This window comes from Eumetopias jubatus, unplaced genomic scaffold (genome assembly GCF_037043125.1).
Source record: "Eumetopias jubatus isolate StellerSeaLion01/CBP00866 unplaced genomic scaffold, mEumJub1_p1.0 scaffold_9, whole genome shotgun sequence".
NCBI classification, from domain to species: Eukaryota; Metazoa; Chordata; class Mammalia; order Carnivora; family Otariidae; genus Eumetopias; species Eumetopias jubatus.
This window is the reverse complement of record NW_028274815.1, coordinates 67,323,361-67,342,044: the sequence shown is the minus strand read 5'-3', so window position 1 is coordinate 67,342,044 and position 18,684 is coordinate 67,323,361. Positions and strand designations below refer to the sequence as shown.

The 18,684-nt window shown below is 36.9% G+C and overlaps 1 protein-coding gene across 2 annotated transcripts in view; it reads right to left on the bottom strand.

The window, feature by feature from the left end:
- Window positions 1–12,439: 12,439 nt before the first annotated feature.
- ASB3 (ankyrin repeat and SOCS box containing 3) overlaps window positions 12,440–18,684 on the bottom strand; it is a 103,864-nt gene continuing 97,619 nt past the window's right edge. For both annotated transcript variants that reach the window (XM_028103900.2, XM_028103899.2), the window contains exon 10: window positions 12,440–14,223. In XM_028103900.2, the coding sequence (XP_027959701.1) occupies window positions 14,018–14,223 (206 nt within the window). In that variant the 3' untranslated portion in view covers window positions 12,440–14,017. The remainder of the gene's footprint in view (window positions 14,224–18,684) is intronic.

The following is an 18,684-nucleotide window of genomic DNA, read 5'->3' as shown; positions in this document are numbered from 1 at the left end:
TAAGAAAGTTAAAGAAACTCATTGATAATAATACAATTATAGAAGGGGACTTTAACATCCCACTCACTGCAATGGACAGATCATCTAAAAGTCTTTGAATGACACACTGGACCAGATAGACTTAACAGATATATTCAGAACATTTCATCCTAAAGCAGCAGAATACGCATTCTTTTCAAGTGCACATGGAACATTCTCCAGAATCACATACTGGATCACAAATCAGCCCTCAAGAGCACCAAAAGACTGAGATCATACCATGCATATTTTCAGACCACACATTATGAAACTTGAAGTTAACCACAAGAAAAAATTTGGAAAGACCACAAATACAAGGAGGTTAAAGAACATCCTACTAAATAATGAATGAGTTAACAAGGAAAATAAGAAATAAAAAACAAACAAACAACAACAACAAAAAAAACATAGAAGCAAATGAAAATGAAAACGCAACAGTCTAGAACCTGTGGAACAAAGCAAAGGCAGTCCTAAGAGGGAAGTACACAGCAATACAGGCCTACTTCAAGAAGCAAGAAAAGTCTCAAATACACAACCTAACCTTACACCTAAAGGAGCTAGAAAAGTAGCAGCAAATAAAGCCTAAAGCCTGGAGAAGGAGGGAAATAATAAAAATTAGAGCAGAAATAAATGATGTAGAAACAAACAAACAAACAAAAACCCAGTAGAACAGATCAACAAAACTAAGAGCTAGTTCTCTGAAAGAATTAATAAAATTGATAAACCCCTAACCGATCGTATCAAAAAGAAAAAAAAACCCCAAATAAGTAAAGCTATGAATGAAAGAGGAGAGATCACAACTAACACCACAGAAATAAAAACAATTATAATATTAGAAATATTATATGCCAACAAATTGGGCAATCTGGAAGAACTGAATAAATTCCTAGAAACATACAAACTACCAGAACTGAAACAAGAAGAAATAGAAAATTTGAACAGACCAATAACCAGCAACGAAATTGAATCAGTTATCAAAAACCTCCCAACAAATAAAAGTCCAGGGCCAGATGGCTCCCCATGGGAATTCTGCCAGACATTTAAAGAAAAGTTAATACCTATTATTCTCAAACTGTTCCAAAAAACAGAAATGGAAGGAAAACTTCCAAACTCATTCTACAAGGCCAGCATGACTTTGATTCCAAAACCAAAGACCCCACTAAAAAGGAGAATTATGGGCCAATATCCCTGATGAACATGGATGCAAAAATTCTCAACAAGATACTAGTAATTTGAATCCAACAGTACATTAAGAGAATTATTCAGCACTATCAATTTGGATGTATTTATTCCTGGGCTGCAAGGGTATTATTCACAAATCAATCAACATGATACACCCACTTTAATAAAAGAAAGGATAAGAACCATATGATCCCCTCAACAGATGCAGAAAAAGCATTTGACAAAATACAGGATCTATTCTTGATAAAAACCCTCAACAAAGTAGGGATAGAGGAAACGTACCTCAACATCATAAAGGCCATATATGAAAGACCCACAGCTAATACCATTCCCAATGGGGAAAAACTGAGAGCTTTTCCTCTACAGTCAGGAACAGTTCAGGGATGTCCACTCTCACCACTGTCATTTAACATAGTACTGGAAGTCCTAGCCTCAGCAATCAGACAACAAAAAGAAATAAAAGGCATCCAAATTGGTAAGGAAGAAGTCAAACTTCCACTATTTGCAGACAACATGATACTCTATGTAGAAAACCCAAAATACTCCAACAAAAAGTTGCTAGAACTGATACATAAATGCAGCAAAGTTGCAGAATATAACATCAATGTACAAATCTGTTGCATTCCTATACCCTAATAATGAACCAGCAGAAAAAAAATTAAGGAGTCGATCCCATTTATAATTGCACCAAAAACAATTAAATATCTAGAAATAAACTTAACCAAAGAGGTGAAAGACCTGTACTCTGAAAAGAATAAGACACTGATAAAAGAAATTCAAGACAATGCAAAGAAATGAAAAGACATCTAGGGATGTCTCATGGATTGGAAGAACAAATATTGTTAAAATGTCTATACTACCAAAAGCAATCTATACATTTAATGCAATCCCTATCAAAATACCACCAGCATTTTTCATAGAGCTAGAACAATCCAAAAAGTTGTATGGAAACACAAAAGACCCCAAATAGCCAAAGCAATCTTGAAAAAGAAAAAGAAAGCTGGAGGCATCATGATTCTGGACTTCCAGCTCTATTACAAAGCTGTAGTCATCAAGATAGTATGGTACTGGCACAAACACAGATACATAGATCAATGAATGGAATAGAAATGAACATTAATTATATCAAAAACTAATGATGTACTACATGTTGGATAATTGAATTTAAATAAATGAACAAATAAAGAAAAGAAAATCCAGAAATGGACCCACAACTGTATGATCAACTAATCTTCAACAAATCAGTAAAGAATATCCAATAGAGAAAAGTCTCTTCAAGAAATGATGTTGGGAAAACTAGACAGCAACATGCAGAACAATGAAACTGGACTATTTTCTTACACCATACACAAAAATAAATTCAAAATGGATGAAAGACCTAAATGTGAGAGAGGAAACCATCAAAATCCTAGAGAACACAGGAAGCAACCTCTTTGATCTTGGCTGTAGCAACTTCTTACTACCCAAGGGAAAAAAGGAAAAATGAACTACTGGGCCTTCATCAAGATAAAAAGCTTTTGCACAGCAAAGGACACAACAAAACTAAAAGGCAGTGTTTATGAATCAGGAAGCTCTCTAAAGGTTGGAAGTATCAACCAATACAATTAGACAGGAGAAAACAACTGAGGTTTAAGAACTAAAACAAAGATGGAAAACATCTCTATTTTCTAGGTGGCATGATTACTTACCTGGCAAAACAACAGTAAGTCAATGGAAACTGATAGGAAAAATTATTAAAAACAGAGAGACAGGGAACTAGGTGTTGTATGTAAGTGATGAATCACTAAATTCTACTCCTGAAACCAATATTACATTATATGTTAACTAACTAGAATTTGAATAAAATTTTGAAAATAAATAAATATAATTATAAAATTAAAAAAAAACTTTATATATTGAGATGGCATACCACATACATGGGAAAATCAATCTGGAACAGCCAACACTAATAGGAAAAACAAAACAAAACATTTCCTTCTACTGTACTACTTACAACACTTCTGTTTTTTCTTCTCACCACTCTTAATACTTGACACCTGACACGAATGTGTGGCTTTTTTCCCCACATTGACCAATTCTCTGATCATCAGCTGGGAGTCCTACAACTCAATTCAGTTTTGACATTATCTACCTAGCGTTAATGTCAGATGCCACAAGTTAAGGGCTCAGTCCCACAAGACTGCCCCCCCACTTCAGACCCAATCCGGGCCTATCATACTTCTGACCAAGTGGCTACAAATTGGGGTTCCTCACAACTCTTTCCTTGGTTCAGTAATTTGCTGGAATGGCTCACAGAACTCAGGAAAGCACTTTACTATTACTCATTTATTATAATGGATGTAACCCAGGAACGGCCAAATGGAAGAGGTACATAGGGCAAGGTATATGGGAAGGGGCAAGGAACTTCCACACCTTCTCCAGGTGTGCCACCCTCCCAGCACCTCAAGGTGTTCATGAATCAGGAAGCTCTCCAAAGGTTGGAAGTATTAACCAATACAATTAGACAGGAAAAAACAACTGAGGTTTAAGAACTAAAACAAAGATGGAAAACATCTCTATTTGTAGGTGGCATGATTACATATCTGACAAAACAACAGTAAGTCAATGGAAACTGATAGGAAAAACTATTAAAAACAGAGAGATAGGGCAGCTGGGTGGCTCAGTTGGTTAAATGTCTGCCTTCGGCTCGGTCATGATCCCAGACTCCCAGGATCAAGTCCTGTATCGGGGCTCCTGACTCAGCACGGAGCCTGCTCCTCCCTCTCACCCAACCCCCTCTCATGCTTTCTCTCACTCTCTCTCTCCCTCAAATAAATAAAATCTTTAAAAACAAAAAAACAAAAAAAACAGAGAGACATTAGTAAAGCAGTGGTTATAAAATTGATATAAAATCAACAGCTTTCATGTTTATAAAAAAAACACTTAGAAGATATAAATGAAAACTATAAAATATTTCTGAAAGACACAAAAGAAGATTTGAACAACAGGAAAGACAAACCATATTCCTGCGTAGGAAGATACACCATACAGATGTTTGTTCCCCCTAAATTAATTAATCGATTTAACAAAATTCCAATAAAAATACTGTATTTTATACTAGAGCCAGGATTATTTAAAGTTTACCTGGGAGAACAAACAAGGGAAAATGGGCACAAAATTGTCAAAGAAAAGAGCAATAAGGAGGAGTTGTCTTGCCAGGCATCAAGATACATTATAAATCTTCTATAATTAAAAATTTGGCACATAAGTAGAAGACCAATGAAAAAGGAAAAAAGCATATAGAAATGCAGTGTTGATGAAGAGCAGTACTCAGTCAGTGGGGAAAAGAGAGGATTTTCTAATAAAGGTTACTAAGATAACTGGATAGTCATGTAGAAATTGGATCCACTCCTCCCACCAATATGAAAAGATGCTCCATCTTGCTCATTAGGGAAATGCAAACTAAAACTATACTGACATATATTTCTCACCCATGATTGGAAAATAGCTAAATGTTTGATGACTCTCTCTATTGGCACTCTCAAACATTAATGGTACACATGATTTGCCTATGGAGAAGAAATTGGCAATATCTAGCAAATTCACAAATGCATTTACCCTTTGACCCAACAATCCCAATTCTAGGAACCTTCCAATGCTAAATTGGTAAAAATACAAATGGCACAAATTTATTCATGGAAGCACCATCTGTAATAGCACAAAAAGAGAAATAATACAAACGTCCAGCAGTAAGGAAAAGACTGAATAAACTTTGGTATATCAGCACAGTTGCTATAAAAAGAAATGAGAATCAGCTCTATTATTATTGTTATTAATCTCCAGATTATACTACTTGAAAAAAGCAAGATGGAGAAAGTTGTGTATACTATTCTTTTGCTTGTCTTAGGAAGGGCTTTGAAAATATATGCTTACATTTAAAATAAATTTTAAAATAAGCTATATTATAAAAAGACTTCTCATGGGAGAGGGAGGAAACAGGATGAACAGGAGATAAAGCCAGATTTCTCTGAATATACTTGTTTCTGTACATTTAACTTTAAACCATGTAAATACTTCTCCTAATTATAAGACAAAATTATATTTTAAAAATCCCTAAAAGACAAAATAAAAAAACACATGATCCTGTGCACTCGAGTTGGTGTTGAAACATAGCAATTTGTACACCCCTCATGACATATACCTAAATAACAAAAAGAACTGGCGGGGGTGGGGGGGTAGGATTTTTAAACTGTTTTCACTAATATTATTGACGGTAGTGCAGAAATTGCTATCCTGAGACTATTGTATGAATCTTATATAAAATAAATGGGTAATTATTAGTGTCATTGAGAGGTAGGATGCTTGGCATATAAGAAAGGAAATACACAGATGTAAGATCATTTTTGAATTTTTTAAAATGTACTCCTGAAGTATCAGTATGAAGAATATGAACAGAATGTATACTTATTTCTTAGCTCTGTTCACTGTGATCAAACCAGTAGAAAGGAACACCCCTAATGCCGAGATTACTCTGTGTGTGTATGTGTATGAGTGTCTGTGCATGTAATATGTATTAAGGTCTATATAATACCATTTCTGAATAAACAAAGGTCTTTGGAAAAATGGCCAATTCCAGGTCTGAGGGAAAAAAATGTACAAGATAAAACTGGAATATCTTATTACCAGTAAACAAAACAAAAAAAAGCTATCAAAGACCACTTAAAATGCTAGCTAAAGATGGGACAATTTGAAAATCAATAAGGGTAATAACTGCAATGGATAAGAATACATCAAGTCCATGTTTATATTAATACTAAAAAAAAGAAAAACTTAGTGATCATTTTTAAAGGATATTGGAGAATCAATTCATTTTTGAAAATAATGAAAGATTTTGACCATTTTTCCTGTATGTACAAGACCTCAAGGTAACCAAATAATCAGGGGAAGTTATCTTTTTGGAAGTATTACAGCCAAGAAGTAAATAAAACTATAATGCATAGATCTAGCTAATGATCACCAGTATCTGCTAACATCACTAGGAATGAAGTACCCAACACCTATGAAGTGGTACTGAAAGAAAAAAAAAAGTGTATGAGTGTGGAATCTGAATCGGACCAAGCCTCTGTATCTAGGGCTAGTTTCCTGGTATCATCTGTGCCATCACACTGGGCTCTGTGCTCAGAAGGGCCCCGGGGGCTTGATTTAATGTTCTGCCATCCCCGTCTTGAAATTTGAACAAGACGTTCCACATTTTCATTTTGCACTGGGTCCTGCAAACTATTTAGCCAGTCTTCGTCTACATCTGTTCACTAATTTACAGGAAATAAAGTGTGGTTTAAAAATATCCTACAGGGGCACCTGGGTGGCTCAGCTGGTTAAGCGTCTGCCTTCGGCTTGGGTCATGATCCCAGGGTCCTGGGATCGAGCCCCGCGTCGGGCTCTCTGCTCAGCGGGAAGCCTGCTTCTCCCCCTCCCTGTGCCTGCCGCTCTGCCTGCTTATGCTCCCTCTCTCTCTGTGTCAAATAAATAAATAAAATCTTTAAAAAATTAAAAAAATTAAAAAAATTAAAAGATCATACAAATTCAAAAGGTGGAGCCTAAGTCCTCCCTCCCTGATTCACTTCTAATAGAATGTACTGGAAATGATGGTGTGTAATTTTCAAGAACAGTATCACAAAAGGCACTGTGGCATCCACCTTGCTCCACCTCTAAGACCACCTGCTCAGGGGAAGCCTGCTGGAATGTGAAGAGACTCAAACAGAGCAGCCGTACAGAGAGATCCATGTGATGAGGCAGAGGCCTCCAGCCAACAGCCATGTGAATGAGTCTCCCCAGAGTAGATCAGCCTCAATCAAGCCTTTAAATCACTGCAGCCTCTGCTTACACTTTAAGGCAACTTTGTGACAGACCTTAAGCCATAACCACTCAGCTAAGCCACTCATGAATTTCTGACCCACAGAAACTGTGTGAGGCAGTTTTAAGTTTTGAGGCAATTATTACACAGCAATATATAACTAATACGAGAAAAAAACAGTATGGGGTTATAATCAGCAAAATCCAAACTGTGGAAAACTCTACAGGAAAAAAAAAACGGTCTTCAACCAAAACACATCAAAGAAAAAAATCACATCACAGTGATATTTTTGGATCTGTATTTAAGCTAACAATTTAAAAAGCTATAGGACAATTAAAAACATGTAAATACTAACAGGATATTTGATATTACAAAATCATTGATTTTTTCTTAGGGAGGTGTAATGATAGTTATGTTTTTAAAAGGGAGTCCCTGACTTCTAGAGATACATACTAAAATATTTATAGATGATACATCTGGAATTTGCCTCAAAATGGCTATGGGAGAGAGGGAATTGGTGGGGAAAAGGAAATAAGACTGGCCATGCGTTGGTCATTATTGAAGCTGAGTGATGGGAACATGGAAGTTCATTACACAATTCTCTATTTTTCTGTATACATGAAATTTTCCATAATAAAAGGATAAAAAAGAGTAAGTATGCACTTACATCAACAGGCACAGATACCACACCATGACATTTAAAAGTGGGCTTAATAAAATCAAATAATTACAAGCAAGGTGAAGACCGTAAGAATTTGAATGTTTTATCTAAAACAAAGTAAATAATTTTTAAGTGTCCAAAAACTGAAATCTAGAGTACATATTGCTAACTAATGCATCTATTTATGGAACTACTCGGCTTGGAAGTGGTATTTTTGGCACATACTATTTGATACAATATTCTGTAATAAGCTCAGGAGGATTATGCCTTCTTTTTAATTGTTTGATTCAAATCATAGTCATATTTAGTCACCAGATGGACTTTCTTCTTCACCTATTCCATCATGTTAGAGAAAGAGTGTAAATTAGCACCTTATAATGACTCATGATAGACTTTTATCATCCACATAGGAAAGCAGTGAAAAGAAGGTTATGCTAACCATTTGATGGTAAAAGAGACATAAACAGATGCTACTCACAAGTCTCAGCACGCCAATGGCAATTACCACCTGTTCTGCTTCATCTATTAGTGCTAACGCATGAGAAAGAAGCCAAGAGACAGGAAAACCATGCAGACGCTAATCTTTACTACAATAGTATTTTAAATTTCTTCATTAAAAATACATAGCATACATAGTTATAATAGTCTCGCAAAAGATAAGCAACTGCAGGACTAGCCCACGCTGAAACCAGATGACTAGCCCAGGTTCACAACGGTCTCTCCTCCACTCTCCTCTCTCCTCTCCAAGTAGGTGAGAGGGGTTATTTGCCTTATGCAGATTCTTAGGAAAGAATCAACTCAGAAATGTCTCATTTCTCACTTTTACCAATTCATAATTTGTGGTTAACTCATGGCTTGAGCTTGGCTGGCTGCAGGTATCATTAACGTGATAAACAAAAGGCTTGATCAGGTACAAAACTGTTAACAGTGGCTTGATTTTAACTATAGGGGAAAAAACACTCCTCAAACTAGTGTACAGATTTTTAAAAAGCCTGAGAAGGAAACTATTTCAATATATAGGTTAACATTAATACTGGGCCCGGATGATAAGACTATGGCTCTATCTCCCTTCCCCCTTCTTCTGCCTAGTTTTAAAATATTTTTTTCTTTTAAAGTGAAACAATTAAAGTGTGCTCTTGGTATTACTATACGAGAATCTTTTTAAGATTTTTACTAGCATAGGGAGAGGTTAATAGGTGTCCTTTTATTTAAAATTTAAATGTTTTGGGGCACCCGGGTGGCTCAGTCGTTAAGCGTCTGCCTTTGGCTCAGGTCATGATCCCGGGGTCCTGGGATCGAGCCCCACATCGGGCTCCCTGCTCGGCGGGAGGCCTGCTTCTCCCTCTCACACTCCCCCTGCTTGTGTTCCCTCTCTCACTGTGTCTCCCTCTGTCAAATAAATAAAATCTTTAAAAAAATTAAAATTAAAATTAAATAGTAAAATTTAAATGTTTTATCACTATAGCAACTACAGAAGATACAGACTTAAAATCTGCACCCAAAGTATGTTTCAAAGTATACATTTCCATAAAAATATAATCCAGACTGGCCTCCTCTCAGTATAAATTATTGACATGTGGTTGCAAATAAAACTATATTTTTTGGTTGGCTCAGTTGGTTAAGCGTGCAACTCTTGGTTTCAGCTCAGGTCATGATCTCAGGATTGTGAAATCAAGCCCCACATCAGACTCCATACTCAGCGGGAAGTCTGCTTGAGATTCTCTCTCTCCCTCTCCCTCTGCCCCTTCCCACACTTATGCTCCTTCCCTCTCTTTCAAATAAATAAATCTTAAAAATAAATTGTATTTATCTACCAAGTAACCAAAGGTTACTTACAGCAAAGTACTGTATTTCAATGGCTGCCTGTCATTTAATAATAATAATAGTAATAATAATAAATACAGATGAAGATAGATAGATTAATTTAGCATCAAAGAGAAAAACAATGAAAAAGAAAGCAAAACAGGAAATCACAACAGTCACACACAGGAATATTAAATTTTCCTAAAATGTTTTGTTAAAAAATGGAAACGGGTAGAGGAAAAAAAATGTTTTTTTTTTTAAACTATCATGATAGTCTCTACACCCTCAAACATGGACCAGGTTTATTTTATTCTCTCCTAGGGAGAATATGTAGGTAGACTCAGAAATCCAACATTAGCTCTAAATAAAATATAGTACTCTTTTCTCAATTATCTTTCAGCTAACTACCCCAGGTCATATAGAACCATGAGTAATGGAATCACTTGGTATGGGCTCTCATTTATACATTAGTCTTGATACTTAGTTATATGTGACCGGCTGCTTGGGATAAGAGAGAAGGGAGGAGGGAAGCGTTCTAGTACAAGAATTCAGGGGAAATAATGGTACTATTATCATGTTCCCAGCTCACAGGAAAAGCTCTAGAGAGATCCCTTTAGCTTCAAGATCCTCTTTAAATTGAGTATTTGGATGAAGCCAGTGGGCAGAGCCTCCACTTGCTTTATATAAAGGATGAACTCATAAAACTGAAAGAAGGTAGTGTACAGTTTTACTGGTTATTCTCCTAAATTGTTAGATCTAAAACACTTGACCATAGGGGCAACTGGGTGGTTCAGTCAGTTAAGCACCTGCCTTGGGCTTAGGTCGTGGTCTCAGGGTCCTGGGATCGAGCCCCACCTCAGGCTCTCTGCTCGGTGGGGAGCCTGCTTTTTCCCTTTCCCCCCTTGCCCTCCACTTGTGCTCTCTCTCTCTCAAACAAATAAAATCTTTTCAAATTATAATTAAAAATAAAATACTTGATCATAAAACTGAAAATGGCCACATTACTAGCAACTTCACCAGCAACTTAAAATCTTCCCACAATAGCACTAGGCACCCACTGGTAAAAATTGTACAGAAAGTTCCTTTTCAAACAAATATTTTTCTTTTTTTTTTTAAGATTTTATTTATTTATTTGACAGAGAGAGACACAGCCTCGAGAAAGGGAACGCAAGCAGGGGGGAGTGGGAGAGGGAGAAGCAGGCCTCCCACCGAGCAGGGAACCTGATGCGGGGTTTGATCCCAGGACCCTGAGATCATGACCTGAGCCGAAGGCAGACGCCCAACAACTGAGCCACCCAGGCGCCCCGCAAATAAGTATTTCTATGACTAATGAAGAAATATAATTAGGGGAATATACCTTTGAGAATACAGAGGAGTATAAAAGTGAAAGGCAAACTTTTAGATGGATTTTCTCAACTTCTTTCTATATCCCATGCTCATGGAACTACCAAGTCACCTTTTCAGAGATGTGGTTATTTACAGTTGTACTAGTTATTATTCATGGTACATTTTTGAGGACCAAAAAATTATAGTAGAATTTTAGGTAGTACTCAGTCAAAAATACTCATGTTTTCAAAGCTATACCTGACATAATACTTGAAGATCTATAAAACATCATGATTTTCACACAGGCTTACAGATAGATGGCCTTAGGTGGGAAGAACAGATCTAAAGTTAGAGGTATCAACTGGTCATGTGATAGGCTCTCTATCAAGGATTATCACTGACATGGGTGGTCATGGAACACAAAAGGAGTGTAACTCATCTCTGGGAACTAGGGCCACCAGCAAGGTGCATATTAAGACACTTGCTACTAGGCAAAAAGGAAACTTGTTATATTTGTTTATATATGTTTATATTATATAATATATATATAAACATGTTTATAATATGAAGAAATATATATTTATATTATAAAGAAACAATGTTCAGTTTACCACTGTTCCATCAAATGATCGTGGGAAAATATCCTATGACAGGAAGTACCAACAGGAAATAAACTTAAAGGATAATACAGGATCGTTTTGTGCGTGTGTGTGTGTGTGTGAAATCTTGACAACTGTTATTAAAACTGATCTGTGTCCTGCTCTAGTAATAAGTACCATTAGAGAACTATGGTACTACAGGGTTCTTCATGCGGTTCTGTGTGACTTTAAAATGAGAGTACTAGGGGTGCCTGAGTGGCTCAGTCGGTTAAGCATCTGCCTTCAGCTCAGGCCATGGTCCCAGGGTCCTGGGATCGAGTCCCACATCAGGCTCCCTGCTCAACAGGGAATCTGCTTCTCCCTCTGCCTGGTTGCTCCATCTGTTTATACTCGCTCTCTCCCTCTCTCGAGTCTCTCTCCCTCTCTATCAAATAAATAAATAAAATCTTTTTAAAAATAAATAAATAAAACGAGAGTATTAAAAAATATATATATTTTTAAAATAATAATAAATAAAAATGGAGAGTATTAAAGCACCATTGTTCATGTAGGGCAGAGCTTATGGTTCACACTAACCAGAGGTATCATTTTGATCAGAAGTTGCAACTACAGGGGCGGCTGGGTGGCTCAGTTGGTTAGGCGTCTGCCTTTGGCTCAGGTCATGATGCCAGGGTCCTGGGATAGAGCCCCACTTCGGGATCCCTGCTCAGCAGGGAGTCTGCTTCTCCCTCTCCCTCTGCCCCACCCCGTTTGTGCTTTCTCTCGCACTCTCTCTTAAATAAAATCTTAAAAAAGTTGTAACTATAACTCACTACCTGTAGATACTTTCAGATCTCTCACTGAATCCTTGCCGTAAGTCATAAAAGTCATAAATATTTTATTATAAAGTAATCTAAAAGATACATTGTATACAGTAAGTAAAATTATTCATGTTTGAAATAGCAAGGGCTTTTAAAGTCTCTGAAATACCCATTTTCAGATTTTTAAGAACAAGAGCTCAATGATGTTATGGATAGTTTAATTTTTATTACACATTTGAACATGAACAAAAACACATGTAAACATTCTATGTGCATTTGGCCCTAATAATAAACCAGTTATGTTCAAAATTGGAGACCTAGGGTTTGGAAAAATAAAGATTAGAACAACATTTAAAAATTACTACATGGTAAATACATTCTTGGAATTTCTTTATTAAGTATCAGAATTTCCACCTGGTTTTCCATATCTACACTAATTTCTGCTATATACCCACATTCAAACTCTATCTCCACCCACAGGCAGCAACTACAGCTCTAACTTGCACAGAGTTCAGTCATCCCTCTGGACCTTAACAAGGCTCCATCATTTGGTCTGTCTTCATCACTGCTTGTATCAAACAGCAAAGGCCTATCAGGGACGGACTTGGCTGACACACTCCCATCTATTTCAAGCCACAGGATCCCATTAGGACAGAAGACTTGCCCCTCCTGTGGACCCAATTTCTAGCTGTCTATCATGACAGTAATGCTTTCATAAACTTTAAGGTTGGTCCCGACAGCATCTTACCACAGCTCACCTGATCTAGTGTTTAGTCCTCTCTGACCATAGATTCATATTGAGCATCTGGAAAACCAGTAAGGTGGTGTCTCATTAACCTAGAATTCTGAGGTCTAAATTTCATAGGATCAAGGACTATGTGACAACCTATCTAGATAATAAAAGGAAGAACACGGTAATATTACTATAACTGGCAATCATTCATAGGATCAAAGCTGCCCTCAGATTTGGAGGCTAAATGGAGCTCGAATGTTTTATTTGATACTAAGTGACTCAGAAACACACAGCTTTCTTCCCCTCTCAGTCTCCTCCTGATTTGTATTCTAAATATGGTAAAATGCTCCTTTATTTCAATACTGACCTAATTTTTTTCAACTGAGCCTATTTTTGAGTTTAAGTCTATTCTTGCCTTTGCAGAAATGGGAGTTTCTTTCAGCCAAAGAGAGTATCAAGGAACTGAGGGGGGGGGAGGGGGAACCAACAAAAACAGCAAAATTATTCATTTTCCATTTTCTTTTTTTAAAAAAAAGTTCTCCCCTGAGTTTATCTGTGAAAAGCCAATGAGTAGAAGTTCTTCATAAAACTGACTGAATTAAGAGATGAGAACGGAATATAAAAGTTTTTTATAAACATAAAAGATAGTCAACCTCAAATAAAGTAATAATAATAGATTCAACCCCATTGTGTGTGCACTTCCAGGAAAGTTTTACGCATTCCATTCTAAGCTCCTAGCCCTAGGCAAACACAGAATCATAGGTGGAAATATGCCACGGTCAGCACTAGAAGCAGCATCACAGAATAAAGCAAAAAATGGTTCAGTCAATGAATCTGTAACAAAAATGTGCTGGTGATGAATCTGTAATAAAGTAACATAAGTGAGGTTTACAGTATTTTTTTACCAGGAAACCCAATTGTAAACATGTGCATTAAACTACTGCCACCCCCCCAAACCTAACCAACCACACAAAAATCATCTTTTATGACTATAAAATCATGAAGAATTTGTACTGCATGGCTCTTTGTTTTGGTGGTTTTCAGAGTAAGACATGAGCTGCATTAAGTAGCTTCGCTGATTTCTCCATCTTGAGTAACTGCCAGTTCTGGAACTTCATTCATCCTCAGAACCTCTGCATAGAGCAAATAATTATGTAGGCTTCTGGGAAGTGGCAACTGACAGATAAAATTGTCAGACCGTAGGTGTTCTGGTTTTACACTGGACCGAATTTCCAAACGACAAAGGTGGGTGAGGGACGGAACAGAGGCTGGAGAAACAAAAAAAGGAAAGATGAAAAAATTTTTTAATTTTCTTTTTTAAATATTTCCAATTCTTTGGAGAAAGCATATGTTACTTAGATTACTTTTGAAAGATTCGTTGGGTGGGGATGACCACAACAAACTTTATTTATTCCTTTTATTCTTTTTATAGCCTTCACCCGGCTCCTCTCTCTCCATTTCCTGGCCATACATTGAAAGTCATTTCAGGGCCATAGAAAACTAAATGTTCACCTTCTAAAGATGTGGCAATACCAGTTGGTACTTAAGAAATGGGTGAACTAATTTTAGAAATGACAGAAACTTACAGCAGCAAATACCATATCCTTCTGACTGTTGCATTGCAAATGGTCTCTAGACCACCGTATCAAGTGAATGAGTGAGTAATTTGCACAAGTTTTCCTCTCTTTATCCATGACACAGAATGAAAATTTAAAACTGACACAGAGAGAAAAGGAACACTTACTGAGTACCTGTTATGCCACATCCCCATACACCTCACAAACATTACCTTTCTATCTTCATTAACCCTATGAGGTATATATTATCACGCTCGTATAGAGGTAAGAAACAGAGGTCTAAAGAGGTTTACATAACTTTCCAAAGGTTATACATCTTGTACACGGTAGAGCCAGGATTCAAACTCAAGTGCCTATAACCCCAAAGCATGCAACTACTGCTGTCAAAAGCTAATTGCCAATTAAAGGACGATATAGATGTACTTAATTAAGAATCATAAGATAATATTTCATTTTTTAAGATGAGAAGTGTTAACTAAAGAAGCTAATGTTGGGGTGCCTGGGTGGCTCAGTCAGTTAAGCGTCTGCCTTTGGCTCAGGTCATGATCCCAGGGTCCTGGGATCGAGCCCCGCATCGGGCTCCCTGCTCAGCGGGAAGCCTGCTTCTCCCTCTGCCTCTGCCCCTGATTGTGCTCTCTCGCTCACTGTCTCTCAAATAAATAAATTTAAAAAAAAAAGGAAGAAGCTAATGTCCACAGAAACTCAGAGTATTAAAAACAACTATTGGTTTTATGTGTGAATCAAATCTAAAGTCTTTTATTAGTCTAAGAAATCTTTTATAAATCCTCAAGAAATGTAACAGTGATTAACAGACCAGGATCAGAGCAGCAGCGGCAAGTACTATCATCGGGAGCCCAGCTGATATCAGACCAGCTGGTCTGACTCCAAGGCCACGGTTCTGTAAACTAATAGCCTGTAGGACCTGCCATTCCAATTCTCTAACATCTTCAACACCTTCCAAACCACCGAAGTTAATCCATCATCTAACATTTTAAAGATTTTATTTATTTATTTGACAGAGACAGACAGCGAGAGAGAGAACACAAGCAGGGGAGTGGGAGAGGGAGAAGCAGGCTTCCTGCTGAGGAGGGAGCCCAATGCGGGGCTCGATCCCAGGACCCTGGGATTATGACCTGAGCCGAAGGCAGACGCCCAACGACTGACCCACCCAGACACCCCTAGCTAGAGGATTCTTAATGCCTCACCAGCTTCTCTGACTTGATAGATCACCAACTTACAAACTCCTCAGGCTGAGGACAGCTCCTCTGGGGGCTGCCCCACAGCCTCCTGCAGTGCCAACAAGCCTTTCCAGGCCATCTGACTACACCACTGTAGCACCATCTTCAAAGCTAAAGAAACCATTTATTTGTTTATATGTATGTATATGTAACATGTATGTGGAAATTTAATCATTTGTGATCAAGCCCTCCTGGACCAGTTACACATTTGCTATGAGAAGTTTAAGTAACTTGCCCATGTTGACACTGTACACCAACAAAATAGCTGATATTAGATCCAAGTGATTTGACTCCAAGTCTAGGGTTCCTTAACGTTTGAAAAGCCCAAAATAATTCCCTAACATCTTCTAAGCCACTGAAACTATTGTAAGTTTCAGAAGATCAGACATTGGTTACAATTTTAATTGTACCACTTTCATTTTTCTCCTGTAAGCACAAAAGATCAATGGCATCATGAACAGTTAGAGGGAAGAACTATATTCACTTGAACTGAAGGGAGTCTTTTATCTGCAGATTATTAACATAGACAATAATATACACCTCAGCGACATCTTAGTTTAATATGCCAGTGAATACTAAGGGAACTTTATAATCATATATGCAATATTTCAAAACTCACAAAATTCTTATGAAAGTTTTAGTGATGCATAGTATTTCCAGATGTTACCACTAGACTGAGAGAGGATGAAGCCATGCCTTGAATTTATAATATGAAATAGCCCAGAAACTGTACATATGTAAAAACATACTTTCATTAAAACCAGATTTTAATTTGTTAAATACATCTCTGTCTTCTTGGATTATGGCACTGATTGTAGCCTAGAAAATGAAATCTGAAACCATGCTATACTTTTTTTTTCATTTTTTAAATTTTATTATGTTATGTTAGTCACCATACATTACATCATTAGTTTTTGATGTGGTGTTCCATGATTCACTGTTTGCGTATAACACCCAGTGCTCCATGCAGTACGTGCCCTCTTTAATACCCATCACCAGGCTCATCCATCCCCCACCCCCCTCCCCCCTGAAACCCTCAGTTTGTTTCCCGTAATCCATAGTCCCTCATGGTTCATCTCTCCCTCCGATTCCCCCCCTTCATTTTTCCCTTCCTTCTCCTAATGTCCTCCATGCTGTTCCTTATGTTCCACAAATAAGTGAAACCATATGATAATTGACTTTCTCTGCTTGACTTAGTTCACTTAGCGTAATCTCCTCCAGTTCCATCCACGTCAGTGCAAATGGTGGGTATTCATCCTTTCTGATGGCTGAGTAATATTCCATTGTATACATGGACCGCATCTTCTTTATCCATTCATCTGTTGAAGGGCATCTCGGCTCCTTCCACAGTTTGGCTATTGCGGACATTGCTGCTAGGAACACTGAGGTCATGCTATACTTTTAAAGTCACTTTTCTGACCCAGTCATATTCAATTTAGTATATTAAACCTAGTTTATCTAAAGATCCATTAGCAGACAAACAACCTTTATCTTTTCATTCCTATACAGAATTCTTCAATTTTGTTCTTTTTGTTGTTGTGTACTGACAGATCAAAATAGAAGGCTACATGTTATATGAAGTTTTATTAAAATGAAAAACGTAAACTAAATCCCACAATTCTTAATTCATTATGCTTATTAATGCCAACTTTACTATAGCACAGAACTACATGTACATCATACAATCTATATTTTCCACAACCAATCATCTCTAGTCTGCCCTCATGCCAATATTCAAATGATCTATCTGCCTGCACTGTATTTCTATGGTTCTTCTGCATGGCTTTCCACATCAAATGTATTCATTTGACTTCTGGGCCATCTAGTACAATTTATATTTCCATCATTAATATACTGTCTTTCTGGTTGGCTTCCATCCTTTGCTCCCAGTCTTTCTTAATTCACTAGTACAGTCTCTCTCTCTCTCACTGATTACAACCAAAAACTCTAGACAACACACAAAAAGCAATTACCTGAGGGTTCTGAAAAATAAATAACAGACAGATTAGGGCAGGAAATCAAAACATGGAGAATGACCAATAGAACAGCAATATATAAAATGAATGGAAAGAGCACCATATAGTAAAAAGACCTGTCTGGAGTTCAGAAGCCACTATTAACAAGTTTGTATGACCTTGGACAAGTCATTTAAATACTTTGACCTTCAGTTCTTCCTCTGTAATATGGGTATAATGCTTCATCTATAAAATGGACATGATGACACCTCTCTGCAATCAAAGTTTGTTGATGAGGTTCAAGTTAGAACACATTTGCAAAAGCATTTTATAAACTATAAAATAACATACAAATCCTAGACACCATCTAATCTAGTGATCTCCACATGTTTTGACTGCACACCCAATGAGGGTAAAGTCTTTCAGTAAATAACCCCAATGTGTAGATACTTAATATGTATATACTATTAAATTAACATTATCTATACTATAAAATACATAAAATTAAAAGAATACACTAAAATAAGATATACTTTTTTAAAATGTTTATTATTTTACTTTTACCAAAAATATTAGTATTTTAACAAGAGCAAGGTGACTGACTAAGCTTTATAAATTTAATTCTTAGTGACTTGGCAATTCCAAGATGTGGTTCTAGGTTCAGTTTATTTCGATACTTGGTTACAAGGGCTGATGTAGCTAAAAAAATATCTTACAAAAGGATGGGGTCCAAATGGGAGGAATACATTGTAGCTTAGCTGAACTAATCAGGATACTATCCGATCCCACCTACCAATTATACAAAAGTTTTTATCAAAATTTATCCAGTAAATTTCCATTTTTTCTGTTATCAGTTTATAAGCTAATTAGAAAGTTTGGCTTCTCTTAAGGAGTTGATCCCATTTACAATTGCACCCAAAACCATAAGACACCTAGGAATAAATCCAACCAAAGAGACA